Source organism: Vipera berus (genome assembly GCF_964194415.1).
Source record: "Vipera berus genome assembly, chromosome: 4".
NCBI classification, from domain to species: Eukaryota; Metazoa; Chordata; class Lepidosauria; order Squamata; family Viperidae; genus Vipera; species Vipera berus.
In genome coordinates, this window is record NC_138206.1 from 68854644 (window position 1) to 68869582 (window position 14939).

A 14939-nucleotide genomic window follows, 5' to 3' on the forward strand; every position below is an offset into this window, starting at 1 on the left:
CGTCTAGTCATGCCGGCCACATGACCACGGAGAAGTCCTCGGACAAGCGCTGGCTCTTCGGTTTTGAAACAGAGATGAGCACTGGCCCCTAGAGTCGGAAACGACTAGCACACATGTGCGGGGGAACCTTTACCTTTTTATGTACATTTACAGTCATAAGAAATTCTCAGTTATGGCAACTTTTTGTTCCCTAGGCAAAGCATATCACAAAGCATACAGAAAATAGATTTCCAAAGCTAATAGAAATTCAACTATTAAAAAAATAGAAGCTTCAATGATGGTATTAACACTGAAAAAGATGGGTGCCTAGTTAATAGAATTTGCAAATAAATTAATTTTTTTTTCCAAAAAAAATTAAAACAGAATTTAAATTGAAAATTCAAAGTCTATTAAATTATTGTGTCTTGGAAATATATTTTTAAAGTTGCTGTTGTAGATTTTACATTTCCCTTTTCCAGACTGTATTTGCTTTATCAGTGTTATTGATTTTTCAAAGAGTTTGATAGTCTTTAATATATATCTTACAAAGCATAAGCTTTCATGAGCCATGGTCCCCTTCATCAGTTGCATAGAGTTGTTTAACTGATGTACAATTGCGACAAGATGGGGAGAGAAGGTGATGGGAATTGTTATGCAAATCAGGTTTGTTGGTGGACAAATTACAAGGACTTTATCAAGTAATTATTGTAATGTGTTAAAAACCTATTGTGTGTTTGGTCACACCTTTTGAGAAACCCTGAAATCTATTGAGGTATGTAAGCACAGCTGCCTTCTGTTCAATTGGGCTGGTAAAGTTTCTTTGTTCCAAAACTGCTACTCTGAGATCTGTAATGGAATGTCCTGGGAGATAAAATGCTCTCATATTGCTTTGTCCTTGTTTTCAATCCTGTGTCCTTTAGTTCTTTTGCACACTCTGGCCTATTTGTTGTATGTAGAATCCAAAGGGGTATTGCTTGCAGATATTCAGTGAGTTATTCAAAGAAAATTCAAATGGAATTTTACTGTGGTGGACACCATGAGTTGGCTAGGTTTCAGATCCCGAGCAAAGCCTATCCACTGGCTTTATATTGCCTGCCAGTTGCAGGGATTGATATATCCTTTGCTTCATTTATATTAACAAAGATTGTGGTGTTTAAATGTAGTCGATTTGACTTGGTCTGATCTTAATGCCTGATAATCTCCACAAGAGTTACTTTCTTTTTTAATGTCACATGCTGATTCTGTAATTTAATATAATTGTGTGGAAAAAGACATTATGTTTGTATTGAATAACCCATAGGCTGCTTGTGGTCTACCAAATCAATTTATGTCACCCCAAGGTTCTTTAAAACCAGAGCATTTAAAGATAGCAGTTTTCAATTGAATTATTGTTTTCTGGTTTTTATTATTTAAGCCTTAGAATAAATTAGATTTCTGGGATTACAACTGCTTTGTATATTTTTCATTCCCTCCACCCACCACGCAAGAGGAAAAAAGCTAAAATGTCTGTTCCTGTTTACTTAGTGATGTAACTCTCATAGCCCTAGCATTCCCTAGAGACACAAGAAATAATAGTTTGGGGTTTTATTTTTTGTTTTTCATGTAGCTATGGACAAAAACTGCTCCCTGTACTATAGCAAGGCATGGAACTATTTCCCAAATAAGCATTTAGAGGCTTTTTGTTTAAAGGCTACAGTTTTGCGTTTCCACATAATAATTCTACTTAAGAGTTCATATGGAAACCAACATATACAGTATATTGGCATTGTTAATAGTTGATAGAAGAGCAGCAAGGAATCCAAGGGCTTTTAGCTAAATTGAGAAATTGGGGAGAGAGGGAAAGAACATCTAAGAAGAAGGCAATGACAAACTACCTTTGTACAGTGGTACCTTGGTACTCAACTGCTTTGAAACTCATTGAATTTGGTATTTAACACACTTTTACATGAACATTTTGTCCTGGTACTAATTGTTTGTTTGGTACATAGCACACAAGCTAGAACTTGTCACTGCTGACTGCTTTGTGCCTACATCATTCCTTATGGGAAAAATTGGTTTGGTACTCATAATTTTTGGTACTCATTGTGTCTCCTGGAACCAATTAACGATGAGTACTGAGGTACCACTGTATTGTTAACAAGAAAATGATGAATGTGTCTATTAGGTCACAGCTTTGAGTCTGATTCAAAAGGACTTTATTTAAAAATATATAATGTGGATGATCTTTTACTATAGGTTTCAAAATGGTTTTATTTATTTTATTTAGCTTTGTATACCATCAAGTACTAGAGTTTCTTAGCCGTTTACCAGATTTTGACAGTCCAATGTTTATCACATGATTCATCTGTGATCATGGATATGAATTTTAAAAGGCACTCCCCCTACCTTTGTTTTTATTTCTTACACAGGAAATAAAAAAAGAAATGAAGAAAGAAAATTCTGCTAGCAAAGCACCAGAGCTGTCTATGCATGATGTTCCTAATGGAAGTTCTTTACTATTGTCTGAGACAATTATTAGAGCCTCCAAAAAAGGTAATACATTTTTACTTGTAGAACTTTAATAAAGACAAATTATACCTGATATTCTAAGTGTCTCCTAGGCATCTCAGTACATTTCCTGTGCCTCGTTGTTATGACAGAGACAATAATATATTCTTACATTAGAAATTCTATCATATATTGAGTAGGATGAGAATGCTTGGATGCTTTGACCAAAATTCTGATCTAAATGTACTCAAACTGATTGCTATTGTTTGCTAACAGAGAATGCTAAAGACAGTTGGAATTCTTTTTCCTAAAGAATTCTAATTTGTCATGAAATAAAGCTGAAACAGATACAAATAAATGTCATCCACCATTGATTATTCCACAATTCATAGATCAAACACTTTGCTTTTAATGTATCTTAGCATACATTTTATTAAATTATAGATTATGATTTCCACTCTTTGTTACCATTTCTATAATACTTTATTAAAGCTAAAACTTTTAAACTGCTTTGATTGTCAAATGGTGCACAACTTTCTACCAACTTCCTGTGTTACGGGCTTTTTTTAGTGCTTACTCTGCACGATTGTGGGATTGTTTTTGCAATGCCCTTAGTGCTTACAGTAAAGAATCAGTGGAGCAGACAATGGAGGGATTTTTTGTTTTATCCCCACCTTATCACAGAATCTGAAATGGAGTGCCCCCCCCACATAATTATATAATGCAAACACACATATAAACACAAACACCCTTCTCCCCATAGATCTTTGGTCATTCGGGTTTTTCCCCACGTAGAATTGGAGGTATCAGGGCAACGTTTCGATGAAATCTCATCCGTCATCCTCAGGCTGGTGACTTCAGCTTCGTTCTTCTGGGAGAAGTGTGTGATAGTAGCTGTTTGCACAATAAGCAAACTGACACCCACTATAAAAACATGGCACCACCACAAACACGGAGCCGAACAAAAGCAGCATAACTCACCAGTTCAGGTCTAAGGCTGGCAGCTGAGACCAGCCCATCCACTCAAAACACATCCCCACCCAATCAGAACACAGCCCCCATTCAAAACACACTCCCACCCAATCAGAACACAGCTAAGCCCCCACCCAATCAGAGCACACCTCCACCCCATCAGAACACAGCCAATCCTCCACCCATAGAACACACAATATATATAATATTGGGGGGAGGGGAGTAGATAAGTTCTTATGTATTTAACAAGCAGATCAGAAGTTTTTCAACTTTCCATTAATTTATCTTCAAGTATAAATGTGTGTGTTTGCATATGTATACATACGTAGTCAATGGTGGGATTTAAATATGAGAACAACTGGTGGATGCTGCATCCGGAAGTCCATTCTTGGCCTGGGCAACAAAAAATTAGCTACTGGTTCTGCTGAAGTGGTGTGAACTGGCTGAATCCCACCACTGTACTTAGTGTATATAAAAATGTATAGTGTTTTATGCACACATGGAGATGGATTTCTTCTTGAGAAGTTAACAGTAATAGTCTGGAAGAGAAAGTGATAATGAAGTTGCTTCAGTTTCATATGATAGACCATAGCCACAAACTATACAGGGCATGGAAACTAGGAGTTCAAAAGCATTCCAAACCAGTTGTATTTTGAAGAGAGCTTTAATGAAGTGAGACAAGTATATTCAGTAAATTTCTGATGTAACTGTTTTCTGTAATGCTAGAATTGCTCTACATGAAATTTTGTAAATCCCCCTTTTACTACATTTATGATGCAGTTTGTTATTTCAGTGTTGTTTGTGACAGACAGTAATGTTTTTATAAGAATCCAGCAAATGTTTTTATAAGTAATATACTGGCTCTAGCAGGGTTAAAAAAAGGAAGAAAGAAATAGGAACCATCTGAAGAATGCTGACATTAAAGAATGTGATAGAACATGAACTAGTGGTTTGAATTTCACAATAACCTTTATATTGAGATGTCCAACTTCCTTCAAGTTGAGGGCCACAATTTGTAAGTGTCTTATAGTTACATTCAAAGAAAAATCTTCATGAGGATCCAGTCCAGGCCAGGAATAAACAAAATGGAGACTGCTTTAGGAAAGAAGGTCCTTGTTTATTGAGTTGTCAGAAATGTCAGTGATAGCAGCATGTTTCTGGGGTGGCTGACAAAATGGAGTTGGTGTGGTGGGTTTTTATACCTTCTTGGGCTTTTGTGTTTTTAGTTGTTCCTGTGGCATGAACTTTGACCTGAGGTTCAATGTGCTCTTTTAGTATTCTGATGGTGGTGAGTTAATCCTTTTATGTCCTAAAGGTCATGTCCTGCTTTCCTGGGCTGTGGCTGATGGCTATGTCCTGTGTTGGATGGGTGAGGGGTTGCTGGTTCTAATCCTATCACTCTGCTATTGTTAGCTATCAGTTTTGCTCCAAGGGATTTTGAAAGATCCTGTCTTGAATGGGTTTCTGCAGGCAGTATTTGCTCATGTGGGGCTCCAGACTTTCTGAATGGGATTATCAAATCTGCATTTCTACAGACCTGGCCTCTGCCTAGTTTCTGCTTAGGACTATTAAGAAAAACTGGGCCTGCTTTTCTGCCTTTTAAGATCCTTTGGAGAAATATAATAATCTGCCTGTTTAATATTCCCCAAAATATTTCTTTCTCTGGGTGGGGGCTGACTTCCCACAGCTGTATATGAGATCAGGTAAAAAAATAATTATATTCCATTTTTTTACATTTAACCATTTTACCCACATCAATATTTCTATTTAAATGTTTAAACACAGTAGATGCAATTAATCACCAGTCATGAAAATTTTCTCTTCAAGAAAATTGGAGAGATGAAGGGAACGTTTCATGCAAAAATGGGCATGATAAAGGACCAAAATGGCAGGGACCTAATAGAGGCAGAAGAGATTAAGAAGAGGTGGCAAAATTACACAGAACTATACAAGAATGAGCTTAACGTCCCTGATAACCACGATGAGGTGGTCATTGACCTCGAGCCAGACATCCTAGAATGTGAAGTGAAATGGGCCTTAGGAAAGCTGAGCAACAACAAAGCTAGTGGAGGTGACAGTATTCCAGCTGAGCTATTCAAAATCTTAAAAGACGATGCAGTAAAAGTGCTATACTCAATTTGCCAGCAAATTTGGAAAACTCAACAGTGGCCACAGGATTGGAAAAGATCAGTTTACATTCCAATTCCAAAGAAAGGCAGTGCCAAAGAATGTTCAAACTATTGCACTATTGCACTCATTTCACATGCTAGTAAAGTTATGCTTAAAATCCTATAAGCTAGACTCCAGCAGTATGCGGATCGAGAACTACCAGAAGTACAGGTAAGATTTCAAAGAGGCAGAGCAACTAGAGATCAAATTGCCAACATATGCTGGATCATGGAGAAACCTATATGCGGGTCAAGAAGCAACAGTGAGAACTGGACACGGAACCACTGATTGGTTTAAAATTGGGAAAGGAGTCCAGCAAGGCTGTATACTGTCGCCCTGCCTATTTAACGTATATGCAGAGCACATCATGAGAAAGGCAGGGCTAGATGAATCAAAAGTTGGAATTAAGATTACCGGGAGAAATATCAACAACCTAAGATATGCAGATGATACCACTCTAATGGCAGAAAGTGAAGAAGAACTAAAGAGCCTCTTGTTGAGGGTGAAGAAGGAGAGTGCAAAAGTTGGCTTGAAACTTAACATTAAGAAAACCAAGATCATGGCATCCAGCCCTCTCAATTCCTGGCAAATAGATGGGGAAGAAATGGAGGTAGTGACAGATTTTATTTTCCTGGGCTCCAAGACCACTGCAGATGGGGACTGCAGCCAAGAAATTAAAAGACGCTTGCTCCTGGGGAGGAAAGCAATAGCAAATCTAGATAGCACACTAAAAAGCAGAGACATCACCCTGCCAACAAAAGTGCGTATAATCAAGGCTATGGTCTTCCTAGTTGCAAAGTATGGCCGTGAAAGTTAGACCATAAGAAAGGCTGAGTGCCAAAGAATTGAGGCCTTTGAATTATGGTGCTGGAGAAGACTCCTGCGAGTCCCTTGGACTGCAAGGCATTCAAACCGGTCAGTCCTAGAGGAGATCAACCCTGACTGCTCTTTAGAAGGCCAGATCCTGAAGCTGAAACTCAAATACTTTGGCCACCTAATGAGAAGGAAGGACTCACTGGAGAAAAGCCTAATGCTGGGAATGATTGAGGGCAAGAGAAAAAGGGGACGACAGAGAATGAGGTGGCTGTATTGAGTCACTGAAGCAGTAGGTGTGAGCCTAAATAGACTCCAGAAGATGGTAGAGGACAAGAAGCCCTGGAGGAACATTGTCCATGGGGTTGCGATGGGTCAGACACGACTTCGCAACTAACAACAACAATAAACAAACAAATTGGGAATCTTTGAATAAAGTCATCCTTGGGTGGGATCCTCTTAAGGGATTATATATGTTTTGACACAAGAAAGGTAGAGGTAGGGGAATATTAATTAGGAATCCCTAATTAAAGAAAAAGAAATATTAGGGTATTAGAGTCCAATAAAATATAATAATTGATGTGCAAGTTCCAGAATATAAACCCTGAGCACAAAAACTACTGGTGCAGTTTTACAGAAGTAAAACTAGTGTTCCACAAGAATTGGCACTTCTTTTTGAATTGGATTTGTGGAGGTAAATGGAAGGCCACATATGAAATTTGAGGGTTCGGCCTCTGGATTCTTACAGCCCTGTTACAACAGCAGCAATTTTAAGTCCTAGACATTCTTGATAGTGTTGTTATATCCGTGAACTTTTACTAGTCATTTAATTTTTAATTCCACTGCAGTCCTGCTTTTATGTAAGATGTTTTTAAATGCTGCAGTGTTCCAAATCAAATGAAAAAAGGAAGCTAATAAAAAAGAAAATCACATTTATTTGCTTTGCTAAAACATGTAATATTTATGGTGACTGCAAATTATTTTTTCCTTCTGCTGTCTTTATTTAATGGGTTAGGCAGATTGTTTCCTTGAGTCTGATAATACAGCTTTATTTACACTGTAACTTTTTTTTAGTCTTGTGACCTATTTCCATCACTATGGTGTATGCTAACCCCATACAGAGAATTGTCTTAAGGAGGTTCACAAAACAAAAAGAAAACAGTGTGGAATTACGTTCATGAGGGGAAAAAAAGATTTGTTTTGTGTGATAGAGGCAGTGAACTTTTAACACAACTCATAGTCATTTTAAATTAACACTTTAGCTGAGTGAAAAATAATTTATTCTAATTTAGCTAGTTTAGATTTTAAAGCTATCAGAATGGTATAAACCTTCTCTTAAGCTCTCAGAAAAGATACATTACATTATAACCTGTCTACTTTTACAAGTTTTGCTTGACTTACACATATCCCTCCTGGAGTGTGTGGATGGGTGAAGAGAGAAAATGTGTTTATACAATAAATAAATAAAATTATGTATATTATTTTCAGTTGTATTTATGACTTGTTTCATTTTTACTGGGACTCCTCTGACACAAGTAGCCAAATATTAGTCTGTGGGGTTCAGACCCTCTAGTGCAGGGGTGTCAAACTGCCGGCCCGTGGGCCAGATACATCATAGTGAAACTGCACCCACCCCATTGCCAGCAATGGCAAAAAAGTTGCGATACATCGCAACACGTCATGTTACATTGCACGTTTGATACCCCTGCTCTAGTGGGAATTGAACTCCCAAACCATCACACTTTAAATTACTATAAGTGAACTAACTTTAGGAGCTATGTAGGACCTAGCACTCAGCAGCTGCAGGAAGGAATGTTTAGAAGTGGTATAAATGGATTGGCTAATATTCTTAGTATAGTTAAAATTAACAATACTTTTTCATCATGCTATAACAAAATATGTAGTAATAATAATGATGATTAAAAACAGACAACAGATTATTACATATTACTCAGTTCTGGATATTATTCATAAAATGGTGTTAGTTAACCACTGGTAGTTTAAAAACAGTTTTAAAGCTCATTTTTTCCCGGTTCAGTGTTTCCTCAATGTGGAATGCTAGCACAAGGCATTCCCAACAAGATTTCCCAAAACAAGTAAGGGATACCAGGTTGGAAAATTGATTAATTCCATCAATTAGTTATGTTGGGGGGGATTTCTATGTGTTTTGATGACACCCATTATTTTCTTCTGTTTTTCTTTTACCTCTCCATTGAACTTTAATCTATTTTACCCTACACACCTGTTCCTCACAGATACCTACCCCTGGATACTGAGCTTCTATGATAGTATTTTGCCTGAAACATTTTTATCCCGTTTTCCAGGAAAAGGCTAGTTGGCTCATGTAAGGTAGAAGAAGAAGAATAGTTCCTGATAGAAAAGGCAGATCACCAATTGTCATGCTGATCTCTGGGGTGATGTCCAATGCATCTGGAAGGCACCAATTTAAGGAAGATGGTGGTTGTTCTTGTAAAACTAGAAGTAATGAAAATAATTCAGGGAGAGAAAAATCCTCCAACAAAACCAGTGGGAAAAGTCAAATGTCCTACCATAGTTCTCATTCTTCGGTAAATGTTTAAAATCTGTTTGGGGCAGAATTCTTTGTGGTAATCTTGCCAACTACTAGTGTAAATATAGCACTGTATTTTGCTGATCTTAGTTTTTCCGATATTGCTATAAAATTGGTAGCTATAACCCATTGTATCACTGAGGCCAAAGGAGTATATGTGTCATTTAGTACCCATCCCATCCTTATACGGTAAATTGTTTCAGCTGATACCAGCTAAGCCCCATTATAGCAGGCCTTAGGTGGGCCCAGAACATTTTCTGGTTTACTTTACAGTTAGGATTCTTTCAGTTTTATTTAGTTTGAATTGTCAATTGTTAATCTTTTGTCTTAGGAGGATTTACTAGAAGATGCAGCTAATAAATGGCATATTTCTGAAAAAGTTAATCGTGATCACATATGGATTTTGCATCTACATGGAGTCAGAATTTCCTAAAATATTTTCTGGTTGGGGCCCTATTCTCATTGGCTTCACCAGAGATCATTCTGCTGCTTTTGTTTCACTCTGCTCCAGGGAATGAAGATTACAAAACTTTCTAAGCATTGAGAAATATACTTCCTTTTTAAAAAAAAAGAAAGAAAACTTAAGGTTTTAAATACCGTTGCACCAGTATTTTTGAATTAGCTTTGGCATTGGGCCAAGAAATTCAGAACTAAAATTCTAAAGTGATCAGGTACTGTATATAATTATACTGGGAACAGGGTATCTGTTATGTATTCACACATTATTAATGTTATATATATGTATTAAACAGGGCTGAGGTAAAAGCCGCGGCAGCTTTTGACAGCTGTCAAAAGCTGCCGGTCCGAATTACGCAGGCGCCAACCCACTGACAGCTCTCGGCTGTCAAAATCACCTGGTAACAGCACGAGCTGCCGATGACAGCTCCGAGCTGTCAAATCCAGGCGGCTCCAATTGGCGGAAGCGAACGGCGCGGGAAACCGGCTCAGCCCTGATTGGCTAACCTGTTGACAGCTGCTAGTATAAATAGGAGCCATGTTCTTCTGTTGTTCGCCTGGTTCTTAATAAAAGTTAAGTTGCTTAACTTCGCTGTCTCGCCTGCTCTCTAAAGCAGTATCTGACTGGAAGCAGATGACGAAATCAAGATAACAAGGAAAGGGGTTTTGTAGGCAGGTGTGTCAGTTTTCAAGAAGTTTTGTGCAATAGCTGAGTGTGGTCCACCAAGATAAAAAAAAGAAAATAAATAAAAATGTGTTTAGGACTGTGAGGAGACTGCTGTGGATAGGTTGCAGAGAAATATAAAACCCTCTACAGCATATGCATTATATTCATGCATTTTATATTTGTGATTTAACTTTTGGCAGTCAATGTGGTTAAAGTATCAAACTGAAGTTGAATCTAAAATATGGAGTACAGTACACGCAAGCCTTCTTGTGGTAAATTTCTGTGTCAGTTTTCTACAGTGTCAGTTCAGAATTCAACATACTTAATATTATATGGCAGTACATCAAGACTATTTAAACAATGCACTGTATTTTGTTTACTAAGACAGTATACAGTATCACAATTTATGTTAGATGTATCTTTAAAACTTCTACTTTAAACATGGGAATTTATTTTTAGTCTATCATTATCAGCAAAAAACATTCTCAATTTTAAGGTCCAGTCTTGCATGCTAATTTAAGGATTTCATAATGCTAACATTGCATTTCTGATTACTTGAAAGGAAAACTATCAACAAGTGCTTTTGACACATTTCTTAGTTTGGAAAGTTGCCATGCAGCATGTAGAGCTAATAGGCAAAATACAGAAGTCCAGATTACTCTAGGCCTGGAGATTTCTTTAGATCGGTGGTCCCCAACCTTTGCAGCTTAGTGGCCTGGCTGGAGGTGGGGAGAGGGGAACTGGGCCGCATGAGTGGCAGGCCAGTGTGCACACATGTGCAGCTCAATTTGCAGAAATTAAGCTGCACGCATGTGTGCACACGTGCTGGCCCACAGCTCATGCAAATTAAGCTGCATGCACATGCGTGCATGCCAGTCGGCAGTCATGCAGCCCAGTTCCGAATAGGCCACAGCCTGGTAGTGGGTTGTAGCCCAAGGGTTGGGGACCCCTGCTTTAGATCATGGCTGTTACTACTACTTACAATTTCAGCATTTCACATAAACACTTCTTTGATAATTCTCTTGTGGAGCGGGAGGAGTAGGAGCAACAAATGCTTCAGTCCTAGTTTACATAAATAAAGAATTGGCATAATTTGTCTGTCAGATAATAACTGTTCAAGGCACAAGAATAAAAAAATAAGTGTTGCTTTGAGACAGTTTTATATTAAAGCAGGTAGTTTCTTACCTTAGTTACTGGTAGTCAAGTCTGGTCTTGCTGAATGTCTGTGTGTTCATACCAAGACATTGCTACCTTAACTCAGACATGTAGCCTAAGACCACACAGCTACCAGTAATATACATTTGGGCTAACCCGATTCCGGGCTTAGAGGTTCAGCAAGACTAGGTTGGGTTAGTACTTGGGTAGAAATTTCAATATAATTGCAGGGTTATAGGCTAGACTGGAAAGCATCTGAGAAGAAAGCCATACAAGACACTATAAAAAACTACATTACTTTGAATACAGATTGATTTCTAGGAAAGTATATATCATTTAGAAAGTTTTACACTAGGGACCAAGTTGCCTGATTGTTATTATGACATTGTGAAATAGCATGCTAAGTGGAACTGAAATGTGTGCTCAAAGGGATCAGAAAGATCCAATCTTCCTGTCCTCTATATCTGTTTAAATATTCACTTTAAAATTAGTAACAAAAATATTGGGATCTTATTCAATTGTAGGTGAACGAAATAGACGGCGACGATGTCAGGTGGCTTTCAGTTATATGCCTCAAAATGAAGATGAACTGGAGTTGAAAGTTGGAGACATCATTGAGGTCGTGGGAGAAGTAAGTAGTGCTTTTAAGCTTTGCAGTGTCCAGGTCTCTCTTACGTTTTGAATGCAGTTCCTGATCATAGTTAATAAGGCAAGATAAGACAATTTTACTTGGGTAGGATGTTAGTTATATAGCCAATAAGGGAATGATGTAAGGAATTAAAAGGGCTGGCTGTGTTAAAGACAAACGAGAAAAAGCTGGAGCTACTATGGAGATAATGTGGTCAAGATTAAGAGATGTTTTACAGAGAAAAACAAAGTATTTGTAGTGCATAGTTGAGTGGATGGAATACTAGAGCAGGAGATTTAAAAGCAATAGTATGGTCTGTAAAGTTAAAACATGAGTAAAAAAAGAGGAATGAGTCCAGACAGAAATAAGAGTCTTGAGAGTATTATTTTTGCTGTTGTATATAGGCAGGACCAGTATGATGAATTGCTACAGAAAACAGGAAATAAACCCAAGTCTTGTGTAAGATCTACAGGGTGAATAGCTAATTGGCCATGTTGACATGTTGGTACAGTCATTCATATATCATGGTTTATGAAGTTGCAGGTGAATGTCATTACCATTTATCCAATCTATTGCATGCTAACTTTGGCATAGGTATTCTGTAACCCATTCAAGCAGAATTATCTGTTACTCAAATATGTTAATTAACAAGCTAGTAAAATAAACTGCTTTATAATCCTTGGATGACTATCTGAATCAATTGTTGATGGATTAATTATTCTTTAACTAGATATCTGAATTATAATTTAGTTAAGTCTTTCTGCTAAATATAATTATATTGTGTATTATTCAGTCTACATGTACATAAATTTCAACCTCTCTCTTATTAAACATTAAGTTGTAATGTATATTTTATTATGATATTTTGCCATAATGGTAGGCTAATTTGTTTAGAATATAATTATATCAAAATTTTGTTACATTGTATTTGTAAAGAAAATGAGTCAGTAAAATAAGAAACTAACAATACATCTCATATAATTAAATTACCAGAAAAACAATATTTATCACCTTCTTAAGTGAACTCTTTCTTTTACTTACCCCTCACAATTCAATGCTTTAAAAATAATTATTAGCACTTGGAATTCAGCCTGGAAACTGTATATTCCAGAACATTAGGAACAATAACTTCCCTAAGTCAAATGTTAGTTAAAAATACAGGTGGCCTTTGACTTATGACTTATGACCACAATTGAGCCCAACATTTCTGTTGCTAAGATGGCTTCTGGTTTTGCACAGTAGCAATTGGTCACAGGCTTGCAGATTCTATGTACCCCTGTGGCTTATTTTGCCCCGTCAGGGGACCCTAAATGGGTCTAAGTCACCCTGGAGAGGTGGCAAAGGAAAAAGGGTGCTCTGGCGATTCTGGAATGGTGACGGCCATTCCATTCGAGTTGGGGAAAGCCTTCTAACCCAACAGAAGAAAGGCTAGCCATATTACATTGACCAGCCCAAGCTACTATCAACCAAAGTCCAAAAGTATTAACCAGCACAACTTTGAACAGCGTGCTTGAAACTGGGTGAGGAATTTGATTTTCTCTTTTCTATTCTATATTTAATTTCCCTGAAAAGATCCCCAAGAAGCAAAATACCTCTGAAAGGGAAGGAGGGGGATTTCCACCCCACCCTTATACTAACAGAAGCGGTGAATTAATCTTTTTATGGAGGATCAAAATATCTGGAAGTAAAATAAATATAAAACCTTAAATTTAAAACTTAATTCTGGATAAATCTAAAATTGTTTGAATGGTTAAGACTCTCATTCTAAAGATAATTATTCATTTTGGAAATTGAAAAACAAATAGTTGCTGTGGTGGATGAAGACTAGGGCAGCTAACACTTTCGTATAAGACTTGGCAAAACCTGGGAAAAGCTAATCTGTGTTTGTGACCTTCAAAGCTTTTACAACAAAGAACAGCTGGAACAAAAAAAGACAATAATCTGGGCTGTAGAGAAAGAGAGAATTATAAATTTCAGGGATTTTTTTTTTAACTATTTGGATTACAAATTTGCAGAGAAAAGAAAGAAAGAGAAAAACTCAAATTCTTGGCCAACATGGATCAGAGACATGTAGAAAGAACATATCAAGAAAACATAAATACTTCACAGGAGGAGATATACAGTATACTGCAACTAATTCAAACAACAATGACTTTAAACAACAAAGAAATCCAAAATAATTTACGAACATACGGAAAAATCTTTTGATTCAGCAAAATACTTTGATTAAGAAAGATACTGGTTAAAGGAAAAAGATGACAGTGGAAACCAAGAAAATAGATGATGGGACTTACCAGAAAGAATACTTTAAAAAGAAACATTTGTTTGAATATGGTTAAAGAAATAGAGAAGATTTGGAAAATATATGTCATTCTAACAGGGATGAATTCCCTAAATAAAATAGTATGTTTTTTTCCCTTTTTTATTTTCTTTCTTGATATGAGTAATAAAAAAAGTTGAAATGACTTAGATAAAGGAAATGTTTTAGATATTTAAATGTGATTGAATTTAAGAAAATTATAATGGATAAAAATTGTTTTGAATATGAGTTAAAGGACTAGATGACTAGATGTATTAAATGAAATAGTTAAAGATTAAACATATTTTTAATTATGGTTAAAAAAATAAGAAATTTTGGAAACAAATATATATTAGCTTAGGAGGGATATATACCGGTACTTTAAGGAGTATGTTATTTTTATGTTTCTTTACTCTTGCTCTCCTTCCTTTTTTCACTGTTTTATCTATTTCTTAAGAAATATAAAACTGTGAGATAGTTCATATAAAAAAATAGAGTTAAATTTTTAAATGTAATTAATTTTTGAACAAATCTTAACCAGTAAGAATACCTAGAATTTGGTGGGAGAAACAAATTAAAATAAGGACTATAACAGGATTTATGATAAGGCAACCAGAATGATTGGATAGAAAAGAAATATTATATTGATGTGATTATTATCTTTAGGAATATTGGGAAAAAATTATATATTTAATTGTTATCTATCAAAACAATAAGAATTGTATTAACTCAATGTTTGCAAAAA

The 14939-nt window shown here is 36.4% G+C and overlaps 1 protein-coding gene across 3 annotated transcripts in view; it reads left to right on the top strand.

Annotated features, from left to right (window-relative positions):
• Positions 1–14939, top strand: part of SH3KBP1 (SH3 domain containing kinase binding protein 1) — a 148233-nt gene that overhangs the window by 37642 nt on the left and 95652 nt on the right. For all 3 annotated transcript variants that reach the window (XM_081327632.1, XM_081327633.1, XM_081327634.1), the window contains exons 3-4: positions 2388–2511; positions 11792–11898. In XM_081327632.1, coding sequence (XP_081183758.1) covers positions 2388–2511; positions 11792–11898 — 231 coding nt within the window. The remainder of the gene's footprint in view (positions 1–2387; positions 2512–11791; positions 11899–14939) is intronic.